The 12,848-nt window shown below is 42.6% G+C and overlaps 1 protein-coding gene across 1 annotated transcript; it reads left to right on the forward strand.

Moving 5' to 3' along the window:
* Nucleotides 1–1,550: 1,550 nt before the first annotated feature.
* On the forward strand, nucleotides 1,551–10,822 carry ANKRD65 (ankyrin repeat domain 65). Its single transcript, XM_070759192.1, is given in 6 exon segments — nucleotides 1,551–1,842; nucleotides 1,967–2,163; nucleotides 4,698–4,926; nucleotides 7,191–7,504; nucleotides 7,507–7,739; nucleotides 10,307–10,822. Coding segments are annotated over 5 exon segments (1,155 nt in total). The 5' UTR covers nucleotides 1,551–1,842; nucleotides 1,967–2,156; the 3' UTR covers nucleotides 10,679–10,822.
* Nucleotides 10,823–12,848: the final 2,026 nt, after the last annotated feature.

A 12,848-nucleotide genomic window follows, 5' to 3' on the forward strand; every position in this document is an offset into this window, starting at 1 on the left:
TGAGTCAAACTGGGGGCTTCCGTTCTTCCCCTTGAAGGGCGAGGGAGGATTTGGCACTCCAAACTTTATATTTTAAAGGTTTTGTTATTTAAAAAAAGAATCCAGCAATGCGGATCTTTCGGTCTGGGTTTGCTGAGGATTTGTAAACTCTGGATCTGATTTTTTTTTTCCAAACGAAGCATCTTGCTTTATTTGAGAACTTCACACTCTTCTGCAAATCCTGAATGATGGGATTTCATCTGGGAAGAAGCAGGACATCCTGGTCTATACCCCACATCTCCTCCCTGCTCATTGCTGCCTCTTCTTCTTCCTCCTCCTCCTCCATCATCATCATCTTCTTGTTCTTTTCTCCTCCTTCCTCTTCCTCTTTGTCTTCCTCTACCTTCTCTTCCTCCTCTGCTCCTTCCTCCTCCTCCTCTTCTTCTTCCTCCTCTTCTTTCTCTTCCATCTCCTTCTCCTCCTTCTTTCTCCTCCTCTTTCTTTCTCCTCTTCCTCCTCCTCCACTCTTCCTCCTCCATCATCATCAACAACTTTTTCTTCTTTCCTCCTCCTTCCCCTTCCTCTTCTTCTTCTTTCTCCTCCTCTTCCTCCTCTTCCTCTCCTCCTCTTCCCCCTCTTCTTCTTCCTCATCTTCTTCCTCTTCCTTCTTTCTCCTTCTTTCCTCCTCCTCTTCCTCCTCCTCCTCCTCCTTTTTCCCATTCCTCCTCTTCTTCATTCCTCCTTCTTCCTTCTCCTTCCTCTTCTCCTTCCTCCTCCTCATCTTCCCCTCCCCTCTGATAGAAACATGATCGAAATATTGAAATATGTTGAAGGGCTCAATAAGGTACAGGAGAGAAGTGTTTTTAATAGGAAAATGAACACAAGAACAAGGGGGCACAATCTGAGGTCAGTTGGGGGAAAGATCAGAAGCAAAGTGAGAAAATATTATTTTACGGAAAGAGGAGTAGAACAAACTTCCAGCAGACGTGGTTGGTAAATCCACAGTAACTGAATGTAAACATGCCTTGGATAAACCTATATCCATCCTAAGATAAAATACAGGAAATAGTATAAGGGCAGACTAGATGGACCAGGAGGTTTTTTTCTGCCCTCAATCTTCTATGTTTCTATGTTTCTCCTCCTCCTCTTCTTCTCCTTCTTCCTCCTCCTCCTTCTTCCTCCTCCTCCTTCCTCTTTCTCTTCCTCCTCTTCAGGCAGCCCCAACTATTATTCATTGATGTTGTCATAGAACGTCTTTCATGTCGCCTCTCCATCTTCTTCAGGACCTGCCTCATATTCTTGAATATTCCCCTCTTTTTATACACTGCTCAAAAATAATAAAGGGAACACTTAAACAACACAATAGAACCAGACATCCATGCCTGTGTTGGACTACAAACCCCATGTTCCTCCAACATCAGGCTGCTTCAACTCCATACAGGTTCCGTCAAGGTTTCTACCCTCTGTTTGTGTGTACACAGAAAAGGGAGACAGACTGGCTAGGTGACATCCAATCACCGATATGTGGACACGTCTCATTCCCTCCTTAGCTCTACTTAGTTATTAAGTAAACAGGCACACACAGGCATAGATTTGCAAGAAACAATTTGCTGGACTCTGCTGGCCGCCTACATTCCTGGACTGCCTGGATATTTACGGAGCAAATATTGTCAGACTATACAATAGGCCCGGTTGCTTCTTGTCTTTTATCTGTTCCCTTTCTTTTCAGAGCTGCTTTTGAAACAAGGAGAGAAGCCACTTAGAACTAGGGAGAAATTTCCTGACAGTCAGAAGGATTGATCCGTGGAACAGCTTGCCTCTAGAAGTTGTGAATGCTCCAACACTGGAAGTTTTTAAGAAGAGGTTGGATCGCCATCTGTCTGAAGCGGTGTAGGGTTTCCTGCCTAAACAGGGGGTTGGACTAGAAGACCTCCAAGGTCCCTTCCAACTCTGTTGTTGTTGTTATTGTTATTAAATTCTGCTTCAGGTGTCAAGAGTAGCTACACCACCGTGCACTCACCTTCTCGGGCTATAAAAGAAATTTCTGGAGAAAAGATTGCCAAGTTTCACAGGAGCCTCTGGAAAGAAGCCGACTCGAAGGCACGAACAGCCTTTCCTACTCATCCTTGGAAAAGCAGCATTGTGCGGGCATCGAAATTCAGCAGAAGAGGTGCAAAATGACAGGTAAGGGATAAAAATGTATTTTTTAAGGCTTTTAGAACAAAGCCTAAAGAAAGTGGGAAAATATTATTTTGAGAGAGTGAGAAAATATTATTTTACTGAAAGAGTAGTAGATGCATAGAACAAACTTCAGCAGACGTGGTTAGTCAACTGAATTTAAAAATGCCTGGGATAAACATAGATCCATCCTAAGATAAAATACAGGAAATAGTATAAGGGCAGACTAGATGGACCAGGAGGTCTTTTTCTGCCATCAGTCTTCTATGTTTCTATGTTTCTAACCCAGTAATCTCAGTTTGGTTAAGATCAGGGGTCTCCTACCTTGGCAATTTATTTTTTATTTATTTTATTTGTCAAACCTGTGTAGCATAGTAGTTTGTATAAACATAAGTAAAAAGTGATGATAAATGAGGACAGTAGGACAGGGACGGTAGGCACAATGGTGCACTTATGCACGCCCCTTACAGATCTCTTAGAATAGGGGAGAAGTCAACTGTAGACAATCTAAGGCTAAAGTTTTTGGGGGTTTGGGGAAGAAACCACAGAGTCAGGTAGTGAATTCCAGGCATCGATCACTCTATTGCTGAAGTTGTATTTTCTGCCGTCGAGTTTGGAGCGGTTTACATTGACATTGAATCTGTGCTCGTATATTGCTGCAGTTGAAGGTGATGTAGTCATTAACAGGAAGGACATTTTGGTATATGATTTTATGAACTACAGTTAGATCAGATTGGAGGCAATGTAGTTGTAAATTGTCTAATTTCAGTGTTTCAAGTCTGGTGGAGTAAGGTATTTGTTTAGCAAGCAAAAGAGTGAAGGACACTTCTCGTGAAATATTTCTGGACTCTCTCAATTCTATTAATGTCTGATATGCAATGCGGGTTCCAGACAGGTGAGCTGTATTCTAGAATTGGTCTAACAAATGTTTTGTATGATCTGTTTAGCAATGAGATGTTGCCAGAGAAAAAGCTACGTAAGATTAGATTAACAACTCTTAGTGCTTTTTTGGAAATGTTCTTACGGTGGGATTTAGCACCCAGGTCATTGGATATGAGTAAAGACTCATGTTTTTAATGGTAAAGATAGTAAAGACAATGATAAAGACTTGTGGACTTCAATTCCCAGAATTCCCCAGACAGCCATATGCTGGAAGAAATAGCCATCTGGTTTCGTTCCAAGCCAGCGAAAACACACTGGAAACATGGTGGCTGATGGGAAAGGTGGTTTAATGATGATGTCAGGCTGTAGCCATCGGTTGGAGCAGGGTTAGTCAAAGTTGGCTCTTCTATGACATGTGGACTTCAATTCCCACAATTCCCGAGCTAGCACGATTGGCTCAGGAATTCTGGGGTTGAAGTCCTCAAGTTATGGAAGAGCCAACATTGACTACCCCTGGGTTGGAGACTTTGGCCTGCCACGTATGAAAATGCAGAACGTATTAGTGCCGTGGGAATTTGGTAGGGTCAGTTGCATGAGGTTGCATTGTAGAGTGGTAGCCATAACGAATTCCTTCTAGAGTCTCAAGGTCATCCTTGGTTCAGCACCTACCTGGAAATTGAGGGGAGGATGGGATAAGTTGGCAGAAACAGACTGGGCCACGTGATGAACTTCTAGGTGTGGGAACAAGCGGATGAACTTTCAACTGGGTGGAGAAAACCCACGGGAATTCAATTCAGATTTCTCCCAGATGTGCCAATAATGGAGAATTCTATTCTATTCTATTCTAGAATTCTTTATTGCTCAATGTGATTGGACACACAAAGAATTTGCCTTGGTACGTATGCTCTCAGTGTATATAAAATAAAAATATACATTTGTCAAGAATCATGAGGTACATCACTTAATGATTATCATAGGGGTCCAATAAGCAATGAAAGAACAATTAATATTAATAAAAACCTTAAGGATACAAGCAACAAGTTACAGTCATACAGTCCTAAGTGGGAGGAAAATGGTGATAGGAATGATGAGAAAAAACTAATAATAATAGTAGTGCAGATTTAGTAAATAGTTTGACAGTGGCGAGGGAATCATTTGTTTAGCAGAGTGATGGCGTCTGGGGAAAAACTGTTCTTGCGTCTAGTTGTCTTGGTGTGCAGGGCTCTGTAGTGACGATTTGAGGGTAGGAGTTGAAACAGTTTATGTCCAGGACGCGAAGGGTCAGAAAATATTTTCATGGGCCTCTTTTTGACTTGTGCAGTCTACAGGTCCTCAATGGAAGGCAGGTTGACAGCAATTGCTTTTTCTGCAGTTCTGATTCTCCTCTGAAGTCTGTGAATAGAAATTCTATTCTATTCTATTCTCTATTCTATTCTCTATTCTATTCTCTATTCTATTCTCTATTCTATTCTCTATTCTATTCTCTATTCTATTCTCTATTCTATTCTCTATTCTATTCTCTATTCTATTCTCTATTCTATTCTCTATTCTATTCTCTATTCTCTATTCTATTCTATTCCATATCATTTTTATTTTATTTTTTTGCCAATGCAATCACTCTAACACTGATCTGGTTTTTCCCATCCTTCCTTCAACAGTGGCCAAGACCCAGGCTGAGCTGGTGAGGAAATGGATGGTGTTGGCCGAAACTACAGTCGAGAGAATCCAAAAAGCGGAAGATTTGGAACCTATCCAAAACGGAACCAATAATGGTTTGGTCCCGACCACCAAGGCATCAGGGTGGAAGGAGCTCCATCAGGCAGCCAGGGATGGGGACCTGAAGCTGGTAAAACAGCTGTTGAAGCGAGGTGCGTCTACAAATAGCAGGTGAGGTCTAAGGACACCGGTAGAAACTTCCTGCTATTGCTTTGGGCAGGTGTCTATTTTTTAAAAAAAATTCCCTATTGCATTTATAGCCTTCTTTTTTTCTGTCTCTTGAAAAAGCACCAACTAACTTACAGGAAAGTTTAAGGTCCTTGGTGCTCACTGAGCTTGGCTTGTTAGTTTCATGACCAAACTAACTAATGTCATCAGTGCTAAGTGGAGGTTTGCTGTCTTCCCCTGTAGCAATATAGATGTCGTATTTTCTGCAGTCGAGTTTGGAGTGGTTTACATTGAGTTTGAATCTATTACGTGCTTGTGTGTTGCTGTGGTTGAAGGTGAAGTAGTCATTAACAGAAAGGACATTTTGGTAAATGATTTTATGAACTACAGTTAGATCAGATCGGAGGCGACGTAGTTGTAAATTGTCTAATCTCAGTATTTCAAGTCTGGTGGAGTAAAGTATTCTGTTGCTGGCGGAGGAGTGAAGGACTCTTATTGTGAAATATTTCTGGACTCTCTCGATTGTATTAATGTCTGATATGCAATGCAAGTTCCAGACAGGTGAGCTGTATTCTAGAATTGGTCTGACAAATTTTTTGTAAGCTCTGGTTAGCAGTGTAATATTGCCAGAGAAGAAGCTGTGTAAGATTAGATTAACAACTGTTAGTGCTTTTTTGGCAATGTTGTTACAGTGGGCTCGAGGACTTAATAATAATAATATTTATTTATTTGTTTGTTTGTTTGTTTGTTTGTTTATTCATTCATTCATTCATTCATTCATTCATTCATTCATTCAATTTTTATGCCGCCCTTCTCCTTAGACTTAGGGCGGCTTACAACATGTTAGCAATAGCACTTTTTTAACAGAGCTAGGCTATTGCCCCCACAATCCGGGTCCTCATTTTACCCACCTCGGAAGGATGGAAGGCTGAGTCAACCTTGAGCCGGTGATGAGATTTGAACCGCTGACCTTCAGATCTACAAGTCAGCTTCAGTGGCCTGCTGTACAGCACTCTACGTGCTGTGCCACCCCATCTCATAATAATAATAATAATAATAATAATAATAATAATAATAACAACAACAACAACAACAACAACAACAACAACAACAGAGTTGGAAGGGACCTTGGAGGTCTTCTAGTCCAACCCCTTGCTTAGGCAGGAAACCCTACACTACTTCAGATGGTTATCCAACAAGTAACTTGCTGCTTGTATCCTTAAGATTTTTTATTAATATTGATTGTTTCCTCAGTGGACAGTTTGATTTCACAGAAGTCTGATTTACTTGGAGTTATATTGTGTTGTTTAAGTGTTCCCTTTATTTTTTTTTGAGCAGTGTATATTACAAGAGAGTATAGAAATATTTCTTACACATTGCTCAAATGTCCCTGCTTTGCAAGGGGGTGGGGGGAGGGACATTAGAAACATAGAAGATTGATGGCAGAAAAAGACTCATGGTCCATCTAGTCTTCCCTTATACTATTTCCTGTATGTTATCTTAGGATGGATATAAGTTTATTCCAGGCATGTTTAAATTCAGTCACTGTGGATTTATCAACCACATCTGCTGGAAGTTTGTTCCAAGCACCTACTACTCCTTTAGTAAAATAATATTTTCTCACGTTGCTTCTGAACTTTCCCCCAACTAACCTCAGATTGTGCGCCCTTGTTGGGAGTTCTAGGACAGTGATTTTCAACCTTTTTTGAACTGCGGCACATTTTTTACATTTACAAAATCCTGGGGCACACCACCAACCAAAATGTCACAAAATTACACTCTAACACAGTACATATTATACATATAGTTAATAATATAGTTTCTGTATTTATACTCACTTAGTGTGAAACCTGGGCATGTTTCAATGAACACAAAAGGGATATCCTGCCAGGAATGGTAGTTTGAGGACTCATGTTTAATTTCCCCACGGCACACCTGACCATGTCTCACGGCACACTAGTGTGCCGCGGCACACTGGTTGAAAAACACAGTTCTAGGAGACGTCAAATAGTTTGCAAAATGCTGAGTCGGCAAAAATGACATTTGGGGCCAACTTCTAGAAGCTGTAAACGCGGCAGTTTCAGTAGTATGTTGGAGATATTTGGAGAATCTACACACCTTGTAAGGCTTTATAAACTGGCAAAAGTAAGGTGGGGATGATCTTTAAAATTTTGTCCATTTCACACGGAATGATTCCGATTCTCCCTTGCTTTCCATCCCAGGCCTTCTCAGCTTTCTTATTTCTTCCCCCCGCTGACACTTTTTAGAGACGACAACGGATGGACGCTCCTGCACGTCGCATCTTTCCACAGTGATCTCTGCTTGGTGAAGTTTCTCCTCCAGCGCGGAGCTACGGTCCAAGCCGAGAACAAGGCTGGTTACACACCTCTCCATCAAGCTGCCTGGAGCGGTCATACCCAAGTTGCCGAACTCCTCCTAGCTCGGGGGGCACCGGTGATGGCCTCCACTAAAGGGGGCCTTACCCCGTTCCACTGGGCGGCCGCCAACGGACACACCTTGATGACCCAACTGCTTCTACGGCACGGGACGGACCCCAATGTTTGCGACAGTAACCAGTGGACTCCTTGCACTGGGCCGCCGCTGGCCGCCAGCTTCACATCATGAATGGGTTGATTTCCCAAGGGGCCAACCCCAACCTCCAAGGCAAGGGGGGCATCGGGCCTTTACACGTAGCTGCCGAGATCGGGGGAGCCGAAGCGGTGCACCTTTTGCTGGCCAAAGGGGCCGAAGTGAATCTCCAGGATGACCGCGGAAGGACAGCGCTCTCCGTCGCTTCTGGAAACAGCCGTCATGAGGCGGGTCTTCCTTTTTTCGATCAGATCTATACTAAGATCGGTGTTTTTATTCATTTATTATCAGCATTGTTATTGTCAGCGTCATAATTAATATTAATATGATGAAGCTCAGGAGGGGTGGATTGTTGCTCAGGCCTGGGTGTTTTTTTAAAATTATGATTACTCTTTATCACAATTAGAAAAAAATATTTTGGGGAAAGAATAATAGAGTTGGAGATCTTTTGGTCCAACCCCTTGCTCAGGCAGGAAGCCCTAAATCAATGAGGGGGGCTGCATGCAAATTACTTGTGTATCCAATCACACTTAAAGAATTCTATTCTATTCTAATCTGTTCTATTTATTCTATTCCAATATTTTATCTATTTTTTCTATTCTAAAATTCTATTACATTCTAATATTCTATTCTATGCTATTCTATTCTTCTATTCTATTCTTTTCTAATATTCTATCTATTCTATTCCAATATTTTATCTTATTCTATTCTAATATTCTATTTTATTCTACTAGACATACCCAGTTCCTGCTACAATTCTTCATATGTTTTAGCCCCCAGGCCCCTAATCCTTTTTGCTGCTCTTCTCTGCACTCTTTCTAGAGCCTCCACATCTTTTTTACACATATGTATAAAACATATATATTTCAAAAATAAATATACATACATAAAAGCAGACATCCATCCATCCATCTTCCCAATCAGAAGTTCTCTTCCTCTTCTACTTCATAACTGAACAGGAGCGATTGTTTAGGTACTCCATTTTTCATTCTGCAAATGCGAAGATTTGATTCAGAGGCCTGGATCGTGATATCTGAATTTCCAAAGCCCTTGCCCTCTGAATCTGAGATTATCCAAAATGGTAGAATAGAATAGAATAGAATGGAATGGAATGGGATAGAATAGTTTATTGGCCAAGTGTGACTGGACACACAAAGAATTTGTCTTTGGTGCAGATGCTCTCAGTGTACATAAAAGAAAATATACATTTGTCAAGAATCATGAGGTACAACACTTATAATGATTGTCATAGGGATCAATAAGTGATCAGGAAACAATCAATATTAATAAAAATCTTAAGGATACAAGCAACAAGTTACCGTCATACAGTCCTAAGTGGGAGGAAAAGGGTGATAGGATATTATTATTTTATTATTATTATTATTTATTAGATTTGTATGCCGCCCCTCTCCGCAGACTCGGGCGGCTCACAACAATAATAGAAACAATATACTGTATTACAAATCTAACTATTAAAAGTCATTTAAAAACCCCTTATTAAAAAACAAAACATACACACAAACATACCATGCATAACTTGTATAGGCCAGGGGAGAAAGGAGTATCTCAATTCCCCCATGCCTGACAACAGAGGTGGGTTTTAAGGAGCTTGCGAAAGGCAAGGAGGGTGGGGCCAATTCTAATCTCTGGGTGGAGCTGGTTCCAGAGGGTCAGGGCCGCCACAGAGAAGGCTCTTCCCCTGGGTCCCGCCAGATGACATTGTTTAGTCGATGGGACCTGAAGAAGGCCAACTCTGTGGGACCTAACCGGTTGCTGGGATTCATGCGGCAGAAGACGGTCTCGGAGATATTCTGGAATGATGAGAAAAAACTAGTAGTAATAGCAGTGCAGCCTTAGTGAATAGTTTGACATTGTTGAGGGAATCTTTTGTTTAGCAGAGTGATTGCGCTCAGGGAAAAAACTGTTTTTCTGTCTAGTTGTTCTGGTGTGCAGTGCTCTATAGCAGTGTTTTCCAACCAGTGTGCCGCGAGACATGGTCAGGTGTGCCGCGAAGCTCAGAGAGAGAAAGAAAGCAAGAGAGAGAGAAAAAAAAGAGAAAGAAAGAAAGCAACAGAGAGAGAGAAAGAAAGCAAGAAAGAGCGAGTGAGCGAGAAAGAGAACAAAAGAGAAAGAAAGCAAGAGAGAGAAAGAGAACAAGAGAGAGAGCAAGAGAGAGAAAGAAAGAGAGGGAGGGAAGGAGAGAGAGAGAAAGACAGAGGGAGGTAAGGAGGAAGAGAAAGAGAGCAAAAAATAGAGGAAGGAAGGAAGAGAAAGAAAGAGGGATGGAGAGAGAGAAAGAAAGAGAAGGAAAAGAGAGAGAGAGAGAATTTTTTTGTCCAAATCTTTTTTGCCCCCTCCCCCGCCCCGCTCAATGTGCCCCAGGGTTTCTTAAATGTAAAAAATGTGCCGCGGCTCAAAAAAGGTTGAAAATCACTGCTCTATAGCATCGTTTTGAGGGTAGGAGTTGAAACAGTTTATATCCAGGATGCGAGGGGTCTGTAAATATTTTCACCGCCCTCTTTTTGACTCGTGCAGTATACAGGTCCTCAATGGAAGGCAGGTTGGCAGCAATTGTTTTTTCTGCAGTTCTGATTTCTATCCCAAGGCCAGCAATTGAATAGGCTTCTCTGTGGGCGAATTCGACCCGTTGTATTTCCAAACATCATCCATCTCACTTTGAAAGCCCAGCTCTGGGGCGGAAAAAGTCAAATGATGTCAGTGAAGCTTAGCACAAAACTTGAGTGTTAGATTTTTCCATCGGTGTCCATGACTTTTCCTATCTTCCTCCCTGCAGCTTGTGAAGTTCTTGCTCCAAAACCAAGCGGATCGGAACTTAGCGGACTCCTGGGGCTGCACTCCTCTCCATAAGGCTGCCGCGGCTGGCTGCCTCCTGTCGGTCCGTCTTTTGCTCCAAGGAAATTCCCTCGCCAGCGTTACTCAAAGAGATGCCCTCCTGCTCACACCACTTCACCATGCGGTCTTCCGCGGCCACGCCAACATCACCGCTTGTCTCTTGGAGCACGGCGTGGATGTTAACCTGGCTGGGTGGCTGGGCAAAACCGCTCTGCATTTGGCGGCAGAGCAAAAATCCTATCCGCTGATGGAACTTTTGGTAGCAAATGGCGCAGATCTTAGCCAGAAGACTTGGTGGAAGGAGGACCGCTGAAGACTTGGCCTTGGCGAATCCGGGAGCCAGAAATTCTCCCTGGCATCGCCAAACGTGTAGATTGTCCTCGACTTAACGACCGGAATTAACTTTCTGTTTCTCTTTTTAAATTTTTTTTTAAAATAAATGTTATTATTTTAAAAAGCTACATACGTAATGTATTTACAAAAATCACTCACAATATATGTACAGTGGTATCTCTACCTAAGACCGCCTCTACTTAAGAACTTTGCTAGATAAGAACCGGGTGTTCAAGATTTTTTTGCCTCTTCTCAAGAACCATTTTCTACTTAAGAACCCGAGCATGGAAAAATTTCCCAGGAAATTTGAGAGTGGCATGAAGGCCCGGCCAGTTTCCTGCCATTCCCCCTTTAATCCCGGCCATCTCGGGCTTTTCTGGGCTGTCAGGGGAGCCTTTCGGCTTCAGCCAAACCGAGGAGTGAAGGAAGTGAAGGAAAGTCGCCAGCTACAAAGTGAGCTAGCGAGAGGAGTGGGGGAGCCCTTCAGCATGGGAAGGAAGAGGAAGCAGGTAGCAGCAGCAGCAGCCACCTTTCGGTCAGAGGAGAGGGAGGTTCCCCCCTCTCGCCCGCCTGGGTTTCTCTCTCTGGCGCACCGTATGGGAGGCAGCCTCGCGCCGGGTGTATGGGAGGCACGTGCTCCTCCTCGCCGCCTCAGAGTCAGAGTCCCTTTTTTTTTTTAAAGCCTTAAAGTTTTGGATATTTTGATTGCCATTACCTCGCCTTCTGCCTTTGGCAGCGACTGTCCTTCTCCTCTTCTTCCTCCTCCTCCTCCCACCCAAATTCCGAGCTTTTATTTCTTTCCTAATGGGTTTGCACGCATTATTTGCTTTTACATTGATTCCTATGGGGAAAATTTCTTCTTCTTTCAAACTTTTCTACTTAAGAACCTGGTCATGGAATGAATTAAGTTCGTAAGTAGAAGTACCTCTGTAATGGTAATAATAACAGGCAAGCAAGCCAACAAAAAAAGACCAAAAAAAAGCAGAGGGGAAAAAAACCCCAAACAAACCAGAAATAGCACCATTTAAAAAGAGAGAAATATCTTATTTCTCTCATAACTGTCCCAATCTTAATTGTTTCTTATCAGATTTTATGCAGTTATTCATATAATTTAACACATTTACATTTTATAATCTGCAATGTATTGTTACTAAATACTTCGTACTATAATTAATTAATTACACCCTTATCTCCAAATTACTGTACCATTCTAAAAATTCACATTTATGTGTCACATCTATATTATTTATCTTAGTTTTATTTTTCTTATCCAACCACTCATACTATTTTGTCCTACATTTTATCAAAGTCCCTTTCTGCTTTTTTTATTCTCTATTTTCTTTATTCTCTTTATTTTCTAGCTGTCAGTTAACATTTGTTAACATGTTCATTCCAGAAAGTTTGATCTCCTCCTGAGGCCAAAGCTGGGCTTTCCTCGTGGTCTCCCTTTCTAAACGAGCCCCGATCCGATATAGCAGTGGTTCTCAACCTGGGGGTCAGAACCCCTTTGGGGGGGTCGAACGACTGTTCCACAGGGGTCATCTTAGACTACGGGAAAAGACAAATTTCCCATGGTGTTAGGAACTAAAACTTCAATTCTGGCGCCTAGGGACATATTTTTACAATCTGACCAATCAGGCGTTGACAGTGGGGGTGTCCCTCTGACCTTCCTGCCAATCAGCTTCAAGCTCTGTTGGGAGAATTGGCGCTCAACTTATGATTGGGGGCCACCACAACACAAGGAATTGTATTAAGGGGTCACGGCATTGGAAAGGTTGAGAACCACTAGCGGATAGAGCCTTTCCAAATTATCCAAAAGTGGAAAAAAAACAGGAAACGGGTTAGTTTTCCCTTTCTTAAATTCCCTGGGGTAGGGATGGGGGAGGCGTCGATCACAACCATAGCTGCCTCACGCTCCTCGTTCGGCCTTTCCCCTTTTCTCTTTATGCGGGGCGACTGACTAAAACGGTGGCAAAAAGGGACGAAGATCGCCCGGTGCAAAGAAGCGACGGCCGTTCCCCTCCCCAAAGACCCCCATCGGAAAGCAACGATCTTCTTCCTCTTCCCTCCCCATCCCTTCTTCCACTCAAATGGCGGCTTCTTCCCCCTTTATTCCCCCCGCAACCGCACCAGCGCCGGAACTTTGGGAC

This window comes from Erythrolamprus reginae, chromosome 8, assembly GCF_031021105.1.
Source record: "Erythrolamprus reginae isolate rEryReg1 chromosome 8, rEryReg1.hap1, whole genome shotgun sequence".
NCBI lineage: Eukaryota > Metazoa > Chordata > Lepidosauria > Squamata > Dipsadidae > Erythrolamprus > Erythrolamprus reginae.